Raw genomic sequence first — 23,137 nt, 5'->3', positions numbered from 1 at the left:
GCTATATGGGTACATAAACGTGTACATACCCATGTATTGTAAAACCTGTTAGCAACACAAAATTTCATCTCATTGAAAGCTTTCGAGGCTGAAGGGTGAAAGTAAAAGCCGCTATAAAGCGTATTTTCTAACGTCATACCTATTACTGTATTATAATTATAAAAAAATGATAAACTTTAAATATTATTAAATAATAAAATCATTAAATTTATAAATATTATTATAAATAAAATGTTTAAATAATATTTATAAATAATACTTATCAAATCTGTAATTTGAATTTATAAATTCTATTCAATTCTTTAATTAATTAAAATACATCAGTTAAATATTTATAAAATGTTCTGTAATAAATAAAGATATTATCAGAACAAAATAAGCTACGGGAATAATAAACACTAAAGTAGGTTTAGCGTCACAACAAACAGTTTTTTGCTCCGCAAAGAAAAATGACGTTATCAATCGTCACAAAGTACTCGTCACATAGGATCTACTACTGCGTAGATCCTATTGTAATAAAAAAAAACAAATTTTGTTCAAAATTGGCTATATATTCAAGTAACGATTATAATAATAAATATAAACGAATTGAGAAAACCTTCCTTTTGAAAGTTTCAGAAACATCTACTAAAACTAAAACCTGTAGCAATTTATACACAAAGCGATAGAAGATACGAAAGTACATTCCGGCCAGCGTTGCTCAGCGAAGCGACACTGTTTGTCAGCCAATTTGTTGCGGTCGTGGCTTTCCTTCAACAATGGCCCCTAATGAAATTTGCTCCCCGAGATTTCGTTTATTGCCCATTAAGCTTCCATCATACCTGGAAGCAAAGCCTGATCACCACGCTTCATAAGGCTCGCCAATCTGTAAGCGATTAAGTTAAATTTAAGATAAAGACGACCCCTTAATTGGGTATTGTGTAATAACTTGTTATTTGTTCCATTAATGGAAGATAATTTTAGATGATCCCATTTTTCTCATCAAAATTCGGGAAAGTTTTTCATTAAATTATAAATTTAACAAATTTTACCTTCCAATCTCAGAAATAGTGAAGTAGGTTTAGAACTTCGTCTGACTGCGTGGTTTTTTTTTTTTTAATAATGAATCGACATAATTATGCTGATGGAGTACTAGTGACGGCTGATAGGTGAGGTTGAAAGCAAGTCCCTTGGCCCATCATGATAAATTCATCAAAAATTTACCACGATAGTTTCCATGGAGAGACCGTGTATAGAAGTCAACGTGCCAGGGAATACTGCTAGCAGTAGGGCTGCTAGTTCCCATTACTAACAATTCCTTCCCCCTGACTAAATGATTAAACCGATAAATTCCGAAAGATCTACAAATTAAAGTGCCACTGGGCCATCTATATAACTCGAAGAACTGACTACTGACGAGTAATTTAGGTTCACCTACTAGATAAGGCGAATACCTTAAATGTATCGCTGGAAGTTATTGGATGCACAAGATTGCTCCATGACCTTTCTCTTCAGAAATCATTAATCAGGATTAGGTTCAGCAATAATATAAACGTCTGAAATAATAATATTGGTGAACGGAATTACAAAAAAAAGATATAAATCGCGATATCGTTATTTATGACCTGATTTAATAATTCTACATTCAGTTTTTTTAGTAGTTAAATTTAAATGTCATGTTTTTGCAAAATAAAACAGTTTACATTGTTTATGTCAAATATCAATTAAAAAACAAAACATATAGATTCTGAATTCAAAGTTATTTTTTATAAAGATCTTTAAATAAAAGAATTTACTTTCAGCATTACTATAAATTTTCTCTGAATTGAAATCTTACAACAATCAATTAAACTGTTTGTAATAAATACGTACGTAGCCACCGAACACAGACAGATTATCTAACTTTTAAATTAAGCATAAAAAATGTAATATTTAAATGACTTCTTTCAATAAATCCTGAGTGAAATTGTTGAAAATAACTAGGATATTCCATTACGAAAACGAAAAACAAACAATTATTATCCTCAACTAGCTGACACGATAGACCTTGCCCTATCTAAATTCAAATTTTATTTTCTCTTCATAAAAACCTTAATTGAACTGAAATATTTTATTTTATTCCAATTACGGATGGAAAATATAATCTCTCGATAATTCGATCTGACAGTATCGGACTATTACGACTGATTAAAATTACCAAGTCGTTCCAATCCTTCTCAAATAAGTGCTCTTTCCAAATTCACAGCATTTAATACTTTATTTAATATAAATAAATGGCAAAAATCAACTACATAATGATAATATACGACATACGACAATGTCGCAAATAAAGCAAAAGAGCCAGTTGTACAAAGCGAATCAGTGAAATAAAGAAACAGCGCAGACAATATAGTGAATTGGATTCCCTAGAGCGTAGGTAATGGCGCGATTGTGAGGGACCAAATCTTGTTATCCAGTAGATAGTTCTGCAAGATGCCCACGGCCATTCGGTTTTTCTTACCAAAATTCTATGGAGAATAAATTTATAGTGAGAGTCTGATTTGAATTGTAGCTATTACGGTAGCACATCTTAAGTTTCGTCAACAAATATAAAAAGAAGCTTTTTTCTATACCACTGAGGTGGCAAACAAGCATACGGCCCACCTGATGTTAAGTGGTTACCGTAGCCTATGAACACCTGCGATACCAGAGTTATTACGCGCGCGTTGCCGACCCTGAAGAAACCTATACCTATATACCAATAGTACGGCTTAAACTGTATCACATTAAGTGTATCTCTTTGAGCTCTTTCCACTCGCAAAATATATCTCTTAAACGTACCACTTCAACCCGTTTTGCAATAAGTTATTAAACATTGGCATAAGGCAAAGCAGGTACTTCTAAGTAATTTGAGATCAGCAATAGATCTAAGTCTTTTAAATACATACGTCAATTTTTGAATCCTAAAATATTAATAAAAATTATACAGATAAGCTTATTAAATTAAGTAAACGCTTTATTACTAAAGTGTAAATATCGCACTGAACTATATCTGTAGATAAGATTATTAAAGCTACCAAACGTGGAAGTACTCAAATAACGAAGTACGCGTTCATAATTTCGTTTCATTATTTTACATAATAATGAAATTTCTCGTTATTTTGAATCTCATTTAACTCAGAGTTAAGGCCACAAGTTTTCCGCTTGTTGGCATAAATTTTAGTAAGTGACTTCTAATGGAACAACGACAAACAAAATATTTTAAATAAAATTAACGCTGCCAAACAAAGATTTAACTAACAAAGTTTTGCCTCTTTATTGGTTTTTAATTTTATAATTTCATTGTCCTGATTTATTAACGCAAAAAGAAACTTCTAAAATATGTCGGTGCTCTGTCTGTGTCGACGGTAAACTTTACGCCTAAAATTCAAATAATAAAAAAAAAGAAACCGAATTTAACCGCAATGAAATTAATATAAAAACATCAAGGGTCTAAAAAGATTTTTATTTTTTTATTTATTTGGGTGCACTAACGATGGCAAAATAAAGAATAATACAAAACATTAATAAAAGAAAATACTGAGTCGCCACCAACACCGTTTCGTTTCAAATATTATATAAATAGACTAAACATTAAAAAAAAAACAGTAAAATTATGCGAATCTTTCAGAGATTAGTTTTTAAAAGTACCGGCGTGTTCATTAATAATATCAACATCATTTAAATAAGCGTTATATGAATTAACAAGTCTATACAAAGGTGACCGTTTACCAGAGTTTATACGACAACGGATTATCAAAAGATTATCAAAATAGAGAAAAATATTCATTTAAAAGTCTCAATCAAATTTAAAAATATCCGATTTCGAATCGGCGAATATAAACATGTGTAACATATGGTATACTTAAAATAAATTTAAAACCTACAAGAGTGACATTAAATGTAGTTAAGCCTTTTATTACTGTTGTAATGAAAAGATTTATAAATTTATTTATGGGTAGTTGCTAAATGGTCAAATTGCATCGAATTTAGAAAAAGGTTACAAATCATCTCAGCTGCAGACGCATTATATTTCAGTCATATTGGCCCCAATTATAAAAAGTACCATTATAATAGAAACATCAATTCTTATTAAACCAATACTAAAACCAAAGTACTATCACAATAATAAAATATACTCAATTTCTTTTCCAGAATGTCATAAGAGCAATTAGAAAAACAAGAAGAAAAAACAAGAAATAATCCTATGCAGAAAGCATTTAATCTAGCTAGCATGGTAATAATTTTTTTTTTTGTAGAGAGAGACCCACCCCAACTGTGTTAATGAATTGTTATGAAAACTCTTGGAGGCCTATTTCAACAATTCTTCACAAAGGTGGAATAAAATTTGAGCTTTTAGCAAAAACCCCATTCAAAAGCCTGTTTAAAAAAACAATTGGAATGCCTACGAATATTCAATTTCCATTTGCAGCGCTTATTCTGCTAGTCGATCAGAATTACGAGGCAATTCTAACAGAGATTTGTCATTGATTTTCTCAAAGCACTAGACCCTGTAATTTAGTGAAGACATTGTTTGTTGAGTATCTAGATTAACAAAATGACCTTACACCTTTCCGACCCAAATTTTAAGGTAATCTCTTTGCAATTTGCTTTAGTAACTACTATGTAGACAGCTCTTGTTATGCGAAGGAACGCGCTTTTCACGATCCGTGAAATAATTTCCATTCATTCGTTCCTCCCATTTCCGATACGGTGCTTCCGAGGTAAGTGAATTTGCGAACGCGTACCACTGCTTCGCCGGAGTGGAGTCAGTTTCGGAAATTTAAATTGGCATGTATATCATTATTCGGTATCACAAGAATCGAAAACACGGCTTTCATCTTAAGAATTTTGGTATTGGACCACTGAGCTGTGACAATTTCGGTTCTTCCAAAAAATATTATCTCCGATACTATGATAGAACCTGCAATACTATATTAAAAGCAAAACTGTTCATTCCATTTCCAAGATTTAGAAAAAGGTAACTCAAAGAAGATCATAAACAACATTGCAAAAGACAAAACCTCGATAATTATTGAAGGAACTAATATCTTAATATGCAAGTATAAAACCTACGCCTCAATCCCTGGCCATACTAGTCTAATATTGTTCTCTTATGGGAAGATCACCATGCTTAATTGCGGAACTTAGGTTTTTTAATGGATGAAAATGGAATAGTAAACTCACCTGCGTTATTGATTTACACTAGCAAGATACTAACAAGGAGTGATAGGTAAGAATAAAAACGACCATCGTGACGAATCGAATGCATCGAGAATTAAGCACGTTGGTTTCCAGAAACTGCGTGGAAATGGACCTAACCTATATTGCTAGCAATATATACTATATTGTTATCCTATATAGATATATAGCTGGGGTTAATCTAATCTCGATTACTAATAATCCTTTCCCTCTGACATTAATGGAAAGTGATGGTGGTGATTGTATCTGCCAAGCGTGTTAACTATTGGTAACCCCCCCACCTCTTATGGGGGAGGCCTATGTTCAACAGCGGGCAGTAAACGACTGATATAATAATGATGGTGGTGATGGTAAAAATGTATACATATAAATCGCTACCATCGTATATATTTAATTCGAAATCTTTTAGCACGGAAAATATTTTGCTACTCCGACAAAAACGAAATATCAAAGATGAATTGTTTAATCATCTGAGTACACAAGCCTTTTCAATAAGATTCCTTTTAACACATAAGTAATACGATTACCCACCAATATTAATGTTACTAGCAATTGTTATTTTTTATTGTGCACAGCTCTAAAAACACATAACAGATCTTGCTATATAAACACAGATCTTTCGTCTGTTTTCATTAGTTGATGATTTAATTATGATGATGGTCTACTGCATGTAATGTAACAAGCCAAATTCGAATTATATTTTTTTATACAACTTAGAATGCCAAACAAGCTGACGGCCTACCTGATGGAAAGTGGTAACCGTCGCCTATAGACATCAGCAGTACCATGAACATAACAGAGTATACTGATACCCTCCATGCGTTGCCATTCCTGAGGGCTCAGATGTTTTTCCTCTGTACCCTGTAAATTCACGCCATATCCCATTCTTCAAACCGAAACACAACCATGCAAACACAATTGCTTCACGGTAGAAACACAAATGGGACAGAGGTATCCAAGCAGTCGTCTTTTGTACAGTCTCTTTTTGGAATTATATTTATGAAACCTATGGCAAAACTGAATAACTGACTTTTATAAATCAATTAATATTTAATTAATAATATTAATATTTTAATTAATTAATATTAATATTTTATTAATCAATGAAATTGATTAAAATATTATTTTTATACTTCCCATACAACTTTATTGGGTTATGAGGGTATTTAAATTAATTTATAGTTTAATTTCTACTATTCATCCATTTCCCTGAGTCCATTTGCACGAGCACTGTCACTGAATTTCAGCTTGTTAACGTTGTATTCAATCCGACTTTATATTAGTTAGGCCATCATTTCTCAACCTGAGAATCGCGACCCCTAAGGAAGTCGTAATTTGTTCAATAAATAAGAGTTGTATACGAAATATCCTCTTATGTAAATAAATTCATATATTTATTTTTTTATTTATTGCTGTTTTATTATGCTGTTTCAAATGTAGAGTTTGCCTCGGAAATACCTAAATACCTACGAATTGCTTCTTATGAAGGCAACCCCTATCAATGCTTATCTGCAACACCAAAGATACCACGTATACGCTGTAAGCTAAAAGATACTTTTTGAACACCCTTTTTAAAGAACTCCACGCTGTACTCTCTTGGCAAACATAAGTACAGACCTCATTCCACAGCCTATGGCTTCGCGGAAGAAAACTTCTCTGAAACCACATTGTATGCGACCACTTAGATTCTGAGAAGTTTTTGAATCAGTTCAGTAACTTTAGAGATTACCAAATAAACTTTACCTCTTTATATAAAATACTATATTTACATACAAATAATTGGAATAAAATAGCAACATTGGGACACCCCAAGCAAGTCTCTACTCTACGTGTACACACCCGAACAGTCCCTTAATCTCTGAGGCCTTTGTAAATAAGGCCTTTCGTGGAAATATTCACCACCTTTTGTGACTTCTGAGTAGCTCTGAATAAAGTAATTTTATAATGAGTGTGAAATACTTTTGAAAGGCGAGCTAAATTTTGAACCAAGCCTTTCACTGTTTCTTTCGTGTTTATTGGTGAATGAAAATTGTATTATTATTACACCGTAATTAAGAATTTGTTCTTTAATTAACAAGACTTGGAAATAGTATTAAACAACAGTATCGCTAATATAATGGTTTATTAATTACTCTGGCTCAATATAAGAATTGAGGTAGTGAATTCGAAACTGGCAGAAATTAAACATGTTTTTTACATTAATACAAGATTATTCTCTGGCATCAACCTCTGGCCAGGATTAGTGCGTCATACAATGAAATTAATGCCAAATTACCTGAAATTGATATAGTGTATGATAATTAGAATTCCTACAGGAATAAATTGCTGAAGCACTTTGTACAATAATCTAATAAAAATTAACTCTAATTATCATAATATATATATTTTTTTTAATATTTTTTAATTCAATTCACTCATAATCGTTTTTTCTGATATTGCTCACAACTTAGGTTACATGTTTGTTTTTATTATTTACTTCATTTTCTCGCACTGTATAACTATGTTAAAGTAAATGCTGTGAATACCTATAATAGGCATGTGCATTAATATTGTATTATATTTAATGTTCATTATACCTATATGTTATAATGCAATATGCTGTTGGTGTTCCTTAAATAAATAAATAAATTATTAACGGTAAAAGATTAATTCAAGCTGTTTAATTCAATCTTATCCTGACCTTGTGTTCTCTAAAGAAATATATTTATATATATATATGCCATTAAATCGACTAAATCACTATTCAATATACTATTTGTGTTTACACACATACACATCTAGATAAGGCCGGAAAATCAAACTGTAACATTAAATTTAAAGGCGGCCAGAGCATCCCAGGAACAAATAAAACCGCAAAATGATATGCACATAAGTACATAGAAAAACCCTTCGCACAAAATTTTATCGCTTGAATTCACTTGGCAATTTGGTGACAGATCAGCCAATTTCAGAATCATTACCATAATCATTAGAGCCGTAAATTATTCCACTGCTGAAAGTAGGCCTCCACCGTAGACTGCCATAAGGTACTCTCCTTAGTCACCTGCCTCCGTTGACTGCCTACTATATTTGAAATTGTCGCTCCATTTAGTATAATAGGGAGCCTCTGGGTTCACGTGTCGTGATTATGCGTATATTTTTAATTTAAATCTTTAATATTACCAAGTTATTGTGTTGACATATAGGCAAATCATTATAATTTGATAAATATTTAATCCTACAATGTAATATATTCTGATTTATTTCTTTATAAATATTTGTACAAAAAAAACTTAAATTCTGTTATTCTCACAAGTAAACGGAAACAACACAATTAACATAATTCAAATTAAGTTAACGTACTTAAAGTAATTTGAATATTTCTAAATAAGCTAATCATGTCCATAATAAGCAAATATTATAATATAATATTAAATTAGAACAATTACATATTATTGATTTACTTGGTTTATGTATAACATAATGGCTATACGTATACTAACTATAGGTACATTATATTCCTATGAATAGGGATTTCTCGACAGTCTCGGCTCCCTTAACTGCCTATAAATCTGTGCCAAATATTTGAACATTTTAATAATAATCTATTATAATTTTATCGTCTGAACGATTGGTGAGGAACGTGCAGAATCTGAAAATCTAATAAACCTGAATATTCGTGCAAATATAGGAACATTTAGTATTTTCCTCCATTGCTGAATAAATATTATGACTTAAGATCCTCATCTTACATAAGTTAGCACCAGTTCTGATATTGCAAGCGTTTATGGATTGCAAAAACCACTTACCGTCAGGTCCAAAAAGGTGAACCGTACGAGTATCTTTACTAACATCATAAATGTGAAAGTGGGTTTGTTTGTTGCCTTAAAGTGCCTTAACGGCTTAACTAATCACTATGAATTGGTATTACATGTACTATATGGGACGGAGAACGATATAAGTTATTTATATCCCGGTCACGCATACGAAGTCGCGGGTAAAAGCTAGTGTTTTATATTCCTTTATGTAAGCAATAAGGGCTAGGAAGTATAATATGCATATCTGGTCAATATTAATACTGATATAATTATGACGTGGCTGTTCATTGTACGAGATTAATTCATGTCTGTCCAGACAGCTCATGGGGCACCGCAAACATGTGGTTAACTATAACGTAATATTATACAAATACCGTCTTAATTTAATACGCTAGTGCAGTCTGTCCTGTGAGAATTTAGGTTTGCGTTCGTCTGTTATTTATTATCATCTACAATCATTATTACAATCTGCAAATAATTAAAAATTGTATTCCTCAAAAATAAAAACCGACGTCAACTGTGACAAAACCTGTTATTTTGATCTAAAAACTAAACTACTAAACCGATATTGATAAAATTTCTATATCATCATCTTCCTACTCTTATCCCAATTATTGTTTGTGGTCGGCGTAATATGTTTTTCTCTTCCATTCTTTTCTATTCCCAGTCATTTCCGCATTCACTCCCATTCTGGCCATATCGTCTTTCACACAATCCATCCATGTCTTTTTAGGTCTTCCTCTGCTCTTATAGCCATCTACATTCATTCTTAATACTTTTTTATATCCATATTTATATCCGAAAAAAGATAAAATTTCTATAATTCAGATAAAATCAGAGCAATAAGGTAATAAACATAAAAAATACAACCCAATTAAAAATCTCCTTGTTTGACCCTATATATATCCTAAATATATCACTTGCAAATGAAATAAAATTTTCAAAAAGTTAAAAGTATGAATATTCCGTAATGGCTTTTTCCCGCGGCTTCGCCTCCGTAAATCGCTACATATAATATCATATGTGTTAAGTCAGGATATAAGCTACCTGTGTACCCAATTTCATTCTTTTTTTTATACAACTTAGAATGGCAAGCAAGCTGACAGCTCACCTGATGGAAAGTGGTAACCGTCGCCTACAGACATGAGCAGTACCATGGACATAACAGACTATACTGTTTCGCCCATGTACCCCCCATGCGTTGCCATTCCTGAGGACTCAGGTGTTATTCCTCTATACCCAGTAAATTCACGCCATATCCCACCCTTTAAACCGAAACACAGGCATGCAAACACAACTGCTTCACGGTTGAAACACAAATGGGACAGAGGTACCCAAGCAATCGACTTTTGTACAAAGTCTTCCTCTGGTAAATTCAATTCAAATCCGTTCAGTAGTTTTAGCTTGAAAGATTTACAAACATCCATCCATCAATCGTTACAAACTTCAAAATCCTTTAAAATAAATTTTTATATTCTATTATATTAATAAAATAGAATATAGAAATTTATTAACGGTCATATGTTATGACATATATATATAGGTATGATATATATGTTACAATACATATGTAACAACGAACACGTAAGAACACAAACCAGAACACCAAGACACAAGCCAATTTAGAAATTTTCATTTCCCAAATTGATACGACACAAAGTATTATTTTATCTGTACCTACCCGAGATCTTATTTACGCGAAGTAAAAACGTGAAACACGTTCTTGGTTCACGTAATAAGGTCCCGGGTCACATTATGTGATACATATATCACCGTTTATCCATTTCTGTGTCACAACAAAATTGGGGATGACGATGATATGTGAGCTACATAAAACTCTAACTTAACTATCAGAAAATTTTTTATTTATTATTTCAATTGATAATCAATTTATTTTTAAACCATCCAATGCGTTTATTGAAAAACTAGCGTCTGACCGCCCCGGCTTCGCACGGATAGATAGAAAAAACTTTTAATTCTTTTTTTAAATAAAATATATATATTTCATATTATCCATTGATAATATAGCTTCCTACAGGTGAAAACATTTTTAACACTAAACCTACCGACATTTCATATATACTTAATCCTACTATGAGCGGTCAAATGACCGCTTTAAAATAAAGTATGTATCTTAATATAGAAAGAGATTTTAGCCATTTGGATAGTAAACAAGTAAATAATAGTAAGTTGTAAATATAGAAAAATTATTTGTATGTATATTATAGGAGAACTCAATAAATTACATGGTGATACAGTAACGTTATACATGAAAATTTATAAACTAAATTACAAAAACGGTAATTTCAACGCGCTTTAGTTTTAAAATCGGTATTTTGAAAGTAGTCATTACAAACATAATATCAAATCTGTATTTTTTTTTGTTTAGATATATAATAATATTAATTAAGAATTTCTTAGAAGTACAATATGGCTATATGTTTATAGTCATATTAGAAAAAAATGCTAAAATTTACAGTGACTTAGGCAATTAAGACAATGAGCAATTAAGGTCATACAGTTGTGACGATAAGCTTTAATGTCTAAAAATAGCTCTCCTTGGCGAAATGGAAGACAGTGAATAGCAATAGACATGCGGCAGGTCCAAAGAAACTGTTTCATAAACTTGAAACCAACACGACGAAAGATTTAAAAGCATAAAATTCTCCCAGAGCGAATAACTCCGTGTGATAAACTACTCCAGATGTTTCGTGCTACGTATTAGCTTCAATTTTATTTAGGTTACGAATAACAAGCAGATAAATAAAGAAAACGGCTCTCCCGAAGAAGGATCTATCTCTCATCTATTTATGAAGGTTTTTTTTACAGCACAGGGGCAAACGAGCATGCGGCTCACCTGATGGTATTATATTTATGATTGCTGTCTGTACATGGAAGATATATAAAAAAAACTATATATATTATAGGGGGGCTTTATGAACTCAATAGAACCCAAAACAATTATATTTAGAATTTTTGTCTATTTGTCTGTACGTTTGTTCACGCTAATCTCAGAACTTTAACTTCAGAAAGGCTTAACCGATTTGAATGCGATTTACACTAATGCGTTGTGGTTTGCACCATTTATTACTTAATGTTTGTTTTATTTCAATCGGTTCATAAATAAAAAAGTTATATCAGTCGAAAGAATCACTTATAAAATGCTATAAAATAACCGATCAGTTGAATTGGCTGAAACTTTTTTTTATTATAAGATTTTCGAAAATTCTATCTATTCATGCGAAGCTGGCTCGGATCGCTATATAATATATAACTATATATTTATATATAATTTACTGATATATATTTATATTTCGTTAGGTAAAAATATTTATGTAATTAAAAACTCCGACGTGTTTTCAATTGTACAGATATTTTATTTGTTTTTAACAATAACATTGTTTGTAATTACGAATGAACTGTGAATTTATTTCATATTGAGTTAGCTGGAAGTAATCACTGTTACACTATTACGTGTAATTATTATTCTAATGCAATACATTTTTGTATACAATAAAGAATAAAATTTTGTTATTCTATTAATTTTTTTTTTTATACGACTTAGAATGGCAAACAAGCTGACAGCTCACCTGATGGAAAGTGATAACCGTCGCCTATAGATATGAGCAGTACCATGGACATAACAGAGTATACTGTGTTTTCTATTGAATATACCTATTTTTTTAGTAAATAGAATAGGTTAACGCTGGTATAGATAGGGATGAAAGCAGATTAGTTGGTTCTCCGTGACAAAAACATCAACGATTAACCATGATTGTATTCGGGAGAACCGTGTAGAAATCGAACTACTAAGATATATTGTTAACAAAGGCACCACTTGTCCCTGTTATTAATAAACCCGTCCTTAGTTTTGATATACCATTTTGCTACTTTAACAATAGCAACAACAACCTGAAGCAGAGGTCGAGGGGAGAAGAGATTGTTAGTAATGGGGATCTATTTGACCCCATTACTAGCAATATACCCTGTCAGGTCGACCTCCACGTGGTTCCCCCTGGAAACCATCGTGAACAATTCTTGTTGAATTCGTCACGATGGGCTAACTGACCTGCTTCATTCTCATCTATTATCCTTCACTGGTGCCCCGCCGGTGTGTACTGTTAGCGCGGGTGGGATTACCATTCCAATATCACCCATTAAAAAAAAGCTTGAAGCAGAGGGAAAGGGATTGTCAGTAATGGGGCCAAATAGCCCCATTACTAGCAATATACCCTGTCAGGTTGACCTCCACATGGTTGCCCCTGGAAACCATCGTGGCTAATTCTAGTTGAATTCGCAGGATGGGCCACGCCGGATTACTGGTGCCACGCCAGTATATACCGATAGCGCAGACGGGGTTACCATTCCATTATCATCCATAAAAAAAATAATACTTGAAGCGATAACTTGTAATATTTCTGATTTAATAGGTAGATAAATTTTCTGTACTACTATGGTAGCAAACAAGCATACAGCCCATCTTATGGTGGACGGTTACCGTAGTCCATGGACACATGCAACACCAGGGAAGCATAAAAAAACTCTAATTACGCTCTTTTTAAAAAAGCCCATGCTGTAGTCGCTAAGAATAAACTCTTAACGAATTTTTATATAATTTACGAACAATTGTCATTTTTTTACGAAGCTAAATCTTAATTACGACTTTTGAAAACAAACAATTACTACTGGGTTGCCACCGGTTACTTCATTTCTCATAAATAAAAGTATTTCGAGACAAGGAAACCTTTCAAGAGATTTAATTTTCCATTGTGAATTAAAACTGGCCAATTTATTGTTTTACAACCGCTGTTGGTGTTAATTAGCTTAATTTAAATATTTGATAAACTACCGTGCATTAGGAAACTTTTTGAAGACTTATATATAAATAATTATGGAAAAATCTACCTAAGATCACGGACTTTATAAAAAATTTACTATTTCATGTACGAAATAATTAATTTAGCTAGTTTATTATTAATATTCTCTCAAAACTTAGCCCCTGTTTCGTAAAATTGATATTTACAATGGCCAAAAATATGTCTATACTATTGAGATAAACAAAAATGAATTGATAAGTATTAACGTAAATTTAAATGAATTAATGCTACTACTGTGTCATTTCAGCCATTATCCGTCCACTGCTGGACATATGCCTCCCCCATAGACTGTGTATATTATGTTAAAATTATTGTATTGTAAAATCTTTATTTTACATACTTTACATTGGACACCTTAAAAAGGTTTAATATAGAATGGCGGACTTATCCCATATGATATGAGGATCACCATGGGATAAGTTCGCTATTCTGTATTGAACCTTTTTAATGTGGCATTCAACCTTTGAGAAGCTGAAAGGGAACTATTATAGTGTATTTTTGTATTTATTGTTAACAACACTTTTATATATACAACAAAAAAACTAACCCTACCAGTGAAAACAGAACAAAGGAATAAACTAACAACAATACAACTAGTATCGTATCATATAATCTGTAATATTACTATGGAGGAATTAAACAATCGGCACATATCATCGTCACCCCAATCTCATTACAGTTGACAGAATCAATCGATTTCAATTGCCAGAACTAAATTCAATATAAATAGACATATAACTTTGCTTATATCACATTTATATTTTCAAATAACACTTTACACGGTTACAAATAGTGGCCTACTACATTCATTCTAATTATACTAATAGCAAATGATTCGTAGCTCCGTCAGTAAATACAGTAATAGGCTGGCGGAGATCAAGCGAAAGTTTTTAATTTTCTCAAGAATTCAGAAAGTTGAGATTGTTTTCCTCGATCAAAGTGTTTCGGTGAAGCCTTGAGGGTATGTTGCGGGGGGGGGCTGTGGGCGTGACCAGCCGGGAGCAGCAACAGGTCCGGGACGAGACCAAATCGATACCGGGATGCTGGGACATGCGCATCTCACAGTGCACACACCATGCGCTCTCTGATACTCATCTCGCTGTCATTACTCACATCAGGTATGTCAAAACAAACTTCTTTATATAAATAATCAACATTTAAGTCCTTTTATCGCATGTATTTATATATATTTTATAATATAATTTCATTGTATCAAACTTGATTTACCGCAGTATCCTTATGTCCGAAATGTCAAATCTTATAATCTGTGGTCGTGTAGTATGAAAAAATTATGGTCAATATCTTTCAAGTGTATTTGTTATTTTCCTTTATGAAAATATAAACTAAAATCAAACATTTAGGTAAATTATATAGATAGGTTAATAGCTGGTATATTTCTCAAAAAAAGAAATCTTATCCATGTTTATTGTAGCACAATGTATAACTAATATAGATCTGTACATTTGAATATTAGTCATCACATTAATGAAATATTATGAATAATAATAAGTATTTGTAAATGTTAATTCGTATTTTAAACTACGATAATTTACCAGGTTAGATAATGATGAGCAATCGGTACTTAATTTATTGCACAGTAGATGTCGCCTCCGTCAAGTTAGGGACGTGTATCTCCTTCATAGTTATATGAACTCGAATATATTGATGGATGGATACAGGTTAGAGTACCATATCCAAAAGTTATTTTTTTATTTTACAATATAATTGATAATTAATATTTTAATATATTCAACGACTTCAGAAAACAACTGTGCATATTATTATATTGAGTATTGTGTGTATTGTACTATATATATTTTTATAATAAATAGGCTTTGCCCTTATTGGTTTCATACCAATTTCATCACAATTAAAGTCGCACAGGTTTTTTGTGCTACAAAATTATATCAGTACTTACCTTCGTTTTCGCTATTTTAAAAATTTTATGATACCAATTTCAGTTCACCAGTTTTACATATGATGCTAACTACACAACTGCACCGTTTGCTTCCAGAAGGTGATTGTGACTTGTTAAGAGACAGCGTCCATGTCACGTCCGCGGCGGCCCGGCCCAACAACGAGCTCTGGTGCTACAGATGCCTCGCCGAGGTGCCGGAGGACAAATGTGCGGACCTCCGCCAGAACAACTCCGCACTCATACACAAATGCCACAACGATCGGCGGGTGTGCATGGTATGTCATATCAATAAGTAGGGTTGCCACCTGGACATATACGTAACACATTAGGATAAATTAAAAATTCACCGAACATTTGATACCGAAATCATTTTACAACCTATTGTAGATGTAATAACATTTAATAATATTTTATAATACAAACTACATAATAAACGGTTATACAACTTGTAATACAAATAAAAACAGTCTGCCAAAAGTTAATAATAGGTCTGTGCTATTTGGTTTATTTGCTAATTTTCAGTTCAGTTCAGTTCTCTCCCCAGATACAGAAAAAACTGAACTAATGGCATTAAAAAATTTAATTCTAATACAGTTTTATCTGTTTTGTATTAAAATGCATACTATCTGTGTATTTTTTAAAGCATCAACTAATCTTAATTTATCCCCAAAAAGTCGTAAGAGGCAATAATGAGAATAAAAGCACCAAAATAAGTAGGAATATGATCCACTAATGATTCTGTCCTAAACATAGTCCTAAACCACCAACAACCACAACCTTCGAGACCGTCGCTCCAAGCAACGTAAAGCTTTTGCATACGACTAGCAACACTACAATATAAGCATAGATAATGCGTGATAATTTTAAATTTTGATGGAAATCATTCACATAGTGGATAGAATTTTTGTACAGCAATTTTATTTTATAGTAAGTTACTAATATGTTTTATAATAATTTTATAATATACCTATAATATTTTCGTCCACTCCGACAGGTCAAACGCTTCTCATATACAACTTCCACTGAAAACTCCACAACAGCACTAAAGATGTGGGCCTTGGAGCGAAACTGTACTAAGCACTGCGAGCCGGGCTGCATCATTATAGGGGAGAGGACCAAACTCCACGCATGCACCTCATGCTGCACCACATCTCTATGCAATCATGACTCGGGAACGACCCGGAGAACCATAGACATCCTCACTACAATTCTGTCTCTCATACTTCTAACCTTATGATTGCCTTATTATAATTACTATTATAGTTAGGGAATAAATAATTCGATTGTTCGTCACACTTAAAGAAATCGGTGCATCATTTCCTTATTTCAATCATACTAATACACATAATTAGATACTGCTTTACTTTATAAACACATATTAAAATAATTACAGGAAGTTTGCATCAGTAGCAAATTTATTATTAAATATAATGACTCGATTATATACCGTGTAGGTATATATGAGTTGAAATTATATTTTAAATGCAAAAATCTGAATTTAAATAAGTTTTATTTAAAGAGTTCATAACAGTCCTACATTAGGCTTTTAGGAATAGAAAAATTGAAAAAGTTACTGCACAGAAAAAATAATTCGTTATGTTTGTATGGACTGATGATGAATGACGTAATTGGTTGAATCTTTTTATTTTTTTTATTTTGATAGCATATCCTTCTGCACTCCAAACTTTCTTCGAGATTTTCATGTAAGAATAATATTGATATTTAGTTAGAGTGATAAAGCCTAATACTGACACGCAAAGTAGGTACATACAGTTACGATAACATTTTAAATACATATATATCTGTGACTATCTAAGTTTATAGCTAACCATAGAATTGATCTATATGTTTCAAAATTCCATAACTTAAACATTAACGACCAGTGCAAGTTATTTACAGTCCTAATAACAGAGTCATAAAATATTCTAGTCAATTAAAATAAGAATTAATTTAAGAAATAGCATAAAAAAATATAATAGGTCCAAGAATCTGCTAGTTTTAGAATTAAAGTCATGTTATTTGTCAACCGGATAAAAAAAAGAAGTAAATTACAATCACTTGTATTTTTCGTATTGAACTTGATTTGATGATTTTTTTTTTAATTGAAAAGTTTTTCTCCTGTTGATTCCATGTTAATTTTGTCAACTTAAAATAGATTTTTTTGTGGGACAAAATTTTATTCCATCCATTCTTCCATTATTTTATTTGAAGATATATAATAAGACATTCTTTCTACAGCAATAAGTCATTTCTGTATTAATTCATAAGTACCTATATGTACCTACCATAGTTATGTATTTATCTAAAGACACACAAACTTGTATTGTCATAAATAGTTCAATGTTAAAGTAACATGATAAATTTAGAGCATTTAAAAATGAAACTCTAAAACGAATCATAATTCGATTAATCTGAAATAATATAGCGGACTATGCAAGTAATCCAGTTCTTGTAACGCTCATTAAATGTTTCTGCAATGCAAATGCAAACCCAAGCAGTTGTAATAGACCATTTAGAATCCACATTATCTTTAGAAACTGTATTGAGCTATCAGTATTATATAAAATTCATTGTCAAGAAATCAGATTTAATGAAATGCCTTTTAAAAAATAAAACTAACGGTCGTTCCCAATTCACCTGTTCTTTGTCTTTATTTTATTCTGCAAATACATTGTTCCTATTACACTCTTATTCGAACTAGTACTTCCTATCGAAAATTTATAATTATAAATTATAATATCAAAATATATCTAATATATAAAAAGTCGTTATAATCACTCATAAAAATAGATTTTGTTTTGATTAATGAAAATGGAAAGGTAATCCTATTTTAATTTTTCATTTACCCTAATACCAGTGAGGGATGATAGGTGAGTACAACAAAGTTAATTGACCAGTTAATTGATGATTCACAGGAAAATTGATAAACGTATTTTAAGTCAAAGTTTATAATGACATATAGGCATTATCTCTTTTTCACTCAGTCTACCTGCACCACAAAAAACTAGGTGCGATGACAAATTAATCTACTGCCTAATTTTAAAAATATATTTTATCTCCAAATAAACAAATTATAAGTCACAACGATATTGTATGAAATTCATATATCCTAGAGGTATATTTTGATTCAGTTGGATATATGAAAAATAAACATGAAATTTTGCACTCAAATTCTGTAAACTTATAATGCAAGGAATAATCCTTACTAATATTAGGTACTAGCTTTTACCTGCGACATCCTCTACGGAACGGGACAAAAAAGGAGCCTATGTTCTTCTCTAACCTATATAACAGTGTCTTTCAACCTTTTTCATGACACGACCTCCTTAGTATGAAAAATATTTCGCAACCCCCGACCCTTCACTTTTTTTTGTTGTATTTTATAAAATACAAGAAAAATACATTATAATGTTATAAAGATGTTGTAAGGACTAAATGCAACAACATTTTTATGCATTTGCATAATTAGGTTTTGGATATATACAGAATTAAGTTATTGAAAAACAAGTGCAACCTTCGCATTAACACGCATATGCAAGAAAAAATATCTTGGCTCAAGAAAATAATTTTGGAGAATCTGATTGTGTTATATCAAGAAAAAAAATCTTAAATCAAGTTCATTGAAATTAAGAAAGTTTACTTAATTCAAGAATTATTTTTCTTTATGCAAAATAATCAAAATCTTCAAAATTACTTTCTTGAGCCAAGTTAATTTTTTTATATATATATATATATAGTATATATATATATATATATATATATATATATATATATATATATATATATATATATATATATATATATATATATATATATATATATATATATATATATATATATATATATATATATAACTTTTTTTTTTTTTTCCTCAAGTAGTTTTCACAACTCTAGCTTTCCGGACCCCCAGAGGCGCGACCCACACGTTGAAAAACACTGCTATATAGTATCTATACACCAAATTTCATATTTATTGATAAAGCATTTATAGCGCTAAGAGGTAACAAATAAACTCATTTTCACATAATAAAGACCGTTCAAAACTTTAGCTTACCAAATTGTGGCAACGTCGCAAGTGTATACCATTTTAAAAACCAATTAAAACTTTTGAATGTTTTTGACAAATTATTTAAAAAAAAAGTTCTCTGTTAATGAACTAAGTAAAGGCGTGTATATATATTTAGATATCTATTATATGTATTAATTATGAGTAAATACAAATATGAATGTATAATGTATAATTACAAATAAGTAGGGTTAAATTAAAAACTTTATTAAATCCCAATTCCCACGTATTGTTAAATAACGAATTCCGCACAGACGATGCCACAGGAAACAGCTAGTATGAAGTTTACTCGACCTTATACTAGCTGTTTAATAAGGTAATCTAGTCAGTGATAATTTTAACACTATTTTTTGTTGTTCTTCATTATTTTTATTTTTGTAAACTAACTCAGTAATCAACGCAAGCAACTGATAGTGGGGCCAATTCTGAGACGCCATTTCTCTATCTCTTAATCTAATATTTTTATTTGATTATTTCGGGAAATGATTGTTTTATGGACCACCATAAATTAAAATTATAATAATTTTGACTGTATTCTAATAGAAATTAAGTTCATATTGGTCTTTGCAATAAAGATTTCACTGTGATATCAATTGAAATTTTACTTTCAGAGAAAGGTTTAGAGAAATAGTGCCTCAGAATCAAACCCAATGTCTAATTTTTAAAAATAAGATTGGTCCATAAATATTTGAACATTTATTATTGTAAATTGTATATTATAGTATCTGTCTATAGATTAAAATTAAGAATACTGCTAACAATATTTCAAATACCTTTTACCATCGTACCTCTCGCCATACGAGTATAGATGGAGTTCACCCTCAATTCTTGAGAGCGTTGCATACTACTACAGACCGTATATCCCGTTCATTTTTATCGCGTACGTCCAAGTTGTAGAACTGAAGACGGTAGCGTCTTCAGTTTTACCCTTTCAATGTTTTGAACTACTCAAAAAACGTGCCTACAAAAATTTAAAAGGCTGGCAATGCACAAGCAACTCCTCTCGCGTTGCACATGTTCATGGACGACGATAGTCGCTTTCCATCAGGCGGATCATCTGCTCGTTTAACTCCCTAACTATTACAAAAACTTGTAAATCAATGAAAGCAACTACGTAATAATCTCGGTTTTTAAAAACCTGTTTGTAATATTGTTAACAAGCATAATTATTTTTAATCTGCAGACAGACAACAATATTTCAAATACTATATTTAAAAGTGGAGTAAATTAAATACCTAATTGCTTCTTATAAAACTGGGCATTATCAAATATTTGTTCTGATTACCGAGTTCTCTAGCAGTAAGAAAAACATGTTGAATAACAAAAAAAATTTACGTTAAAATTATCAACGATTGTTACCTTGTTTACCCGATTTTATACCTACTGTTATGTATACGGCAGCATTTACTTAATTCACTTTTTTTTAAAGAGTTATAATGGAATAGTAACCCCGCCGACGCTATAGGTGTATACTGGCGGGGCACCAGTGACTGATAATAGGTTGATGATGAAGACAGGTCAGTTTGTGAAAAATTCAATAAAATTTAATCGTGATGATTTTCGGAAGAGGAGGCACGTGAAGGTCGACGTAACGGGGTAAATCTGTGCAATCCACATAGGCATACACATCCAGAGGAATAAATAAACCTAAATAAACATGTGAAATATCTGAAATACAAACTGTTACTGACGTTGGGGCATAAACCTACTATGATTTTTTTTAATGGGTGATAATAGAATGGTAACTCCGCCCATGTTACTGGCGAGCCGACAGTGAGAGATGATAGGTGAGGATGAAACAGGTCAGTTTCAACAAGAATTGTTCACGATGGTTTCCAGGGGAATTACGTGAAGATCGACCCAATAGAAAATATGGGGTCAAACTTCATTGCTAACAATCCCTTTCCCCCCACCTCCTAAGATTATGTACCTACCTAAGGAAATAGATTTGTTAACTAACCAAGAAAGGGAGGAAAGGGATTGTTAGTAATGGAGTCTGATTTCCCTATAACTAGCAATACACCCGGGTATCAATATATCAGGTCGACCTCCACGCGGTTCCCCCTGGAAACTATAGTGATTAATTCTAGTGGAATTCGTCACGATTGACTAACTGACCTGCTTTTTCATCGTCACCTATCATCCGTCACTGGTGCCTCGCCAGTGTATACTGATAGCGCAGGCGGGGCTACCATTCCATAATCACACATTAAAAAAAAACTAACCAAGAAAGAAACTAATTCGATCGAGCGATCCAATCGTGTTTATGACTGTATCTGCGCGCAAGCCACATTTTACAGTCACATCAATTAACATAGCCAAAATCGACCTTGACAATTCTATTGATGATGCTACGAATATTAGTGTTATTGATAAATTAGACAGATAGAGCAGGTGTAAATGAAGGCACATAATATGATTGTCGATCAACACGTTATGGGGCTCATACGTTTTTGTCGGCAAAAATATACTTAATGTAGTTATAAAAGTTCTTCGCGTCAAATCACTGATATACGTAGATCATCTATCTTTCATATTCAGTTTATTAAAAGACTAGACTCTAAACTTGTTTGATCTATTGAAAACCTTACAGAGATTACTCTTGAAATTTTAAATATACTCATGAAGATACTGGATGATAGTCTCCGATCACGTGTACTTTTTTTTATCGAGTGAATGGAATGTATGGAATGAAATGTAACCCCACCTGCACTATCGGTTTATGTTGGCACTAGGGCACCAGTGAGAATAAATGGTGGTCAGTTGGCCCAACATAACGAATTTGAGAATGGTTTCCAGGGGGAAGCCCACGTGATCTACCTGCTATGGTGCTACTAACAATGCGACTGTTCATAGACGTAGTATAAAGTCTAAGGGTCTGTTAGATAAACCTCATTACTAAAAATCCATTTCTACCATGTGTACTAAAATACTAAAATGATTGATACTTTTTCGTAATACAATAATACTCATGAATACAAATCTTTATCATCATCATATCAGCCTATATATATCCACTATTGGACATAGGTCTTCCACTATGTGTAATCTTCCGCTTTTCGCATCCATAAATTCCCAATAAACTTCTTAATATCGTCGGTTCATCTGGAAGGAGGGCATACAGATACGCGGCCTCCACTCCTAGACCTTCCTCCCCATCTACCAATTTAGCTGACAAACTGAAATTCCCTTGTTCCAGATATGTTTACATTGTGGTAACCGATACCGCGATCATTAGAACGTGAGGCGGAATGTTAAACTGCTACACCAGCAAGGTCGT

The 23,137-nt window shown here is 32.0% G+C and overlaps 1 protein-coding gene and 1 long non-coding RNA gene across 2 annotated transcripts; one reads left to right on the top strand and one right to left on the bottom strand.

Annotated features, from left to right (window-relative positions):
* Positions 1-335: 335 nt before the first annotated feature.
* On the bottom strand, positions 336-15,923 carry LOC128200283 (uncharacterized). Its single transcript, XR_008252653.1, has 3 exons — positions 15,792-15,923; positions 1,434-1,535; positions 336-865 (listed from the first exon to the last, which is right to left on the bottom strand). It is a non-coding gene; the product is annotated as an uncharacterized LOC128200283 (long non-coding RNA).
* Positions 14,672-18,423, top strand: LOC113515643 (uncharacterized). Its single transcript, XM_026899902.3, has 3 exons — positions 14,672-14,991; positions 15,888-16,066; positions 16,786-18,423. The coding sequence occupies exons 1-3, from the start codon at positions 14,949-14,951 to the stop codon at positions 17,026-17,028; spliced, it is 465 nt and encodes a 154-aa protein (XP_026755703.1). The 5' UTR covers positions 14,672-14,948; the 3' UTR covers positions 17,029-18,423.
* The last annotated feature ends 4,714 nt before the right edge of the window (positions 18,424-23,137 follow it).

Source organism: Galleria mellonella, unplaced genomic scaffold (assembly GCF_026898425.1).
Source record: "Galleria mellonella isolate WM207_F2 unplaced genomic scaffold, CSIRO_AGI_GalMel_v1 utg173, whole genome shotgun sequence".
NCBI classification, from domain to species: domain Eukaryota; kingdom Metazoa; phylum Arthropoda; class Insecta; order Lepidoptera; family Pyralidae; genus Galleria; species Galleria mellonella.
The sequence above is the reverse complement of the archived record's forward strand: the minus strand, read 5'-3'. Positions and strand labels throughout refer to the sequence as shown.

Excerpts from the sequence above, each read along its gene's own strand:
- LOC113515643 (XM_026899902.3), top strand. The coding sequence starts at position 14,949 with ATGCGCTCTCTGATACTCATCTCGCTGTCATTACTCACATCAG. Across the intron at positions 14,992-15,887 it reads GCTGTCATTACTCACATCAG|AAGGTGATTGTGACTTGTTA; the intron begins GTATGTCAAAAC and ends GTTTGCTTCCAG. Across the intron at positions 16,067-16,785 it reads ACGATCGGCGGGTGTGCATG|GTCAAACGCTTCTCATATAC; the intron begins GTATGTCATATC and ends CCACTCCGACAG.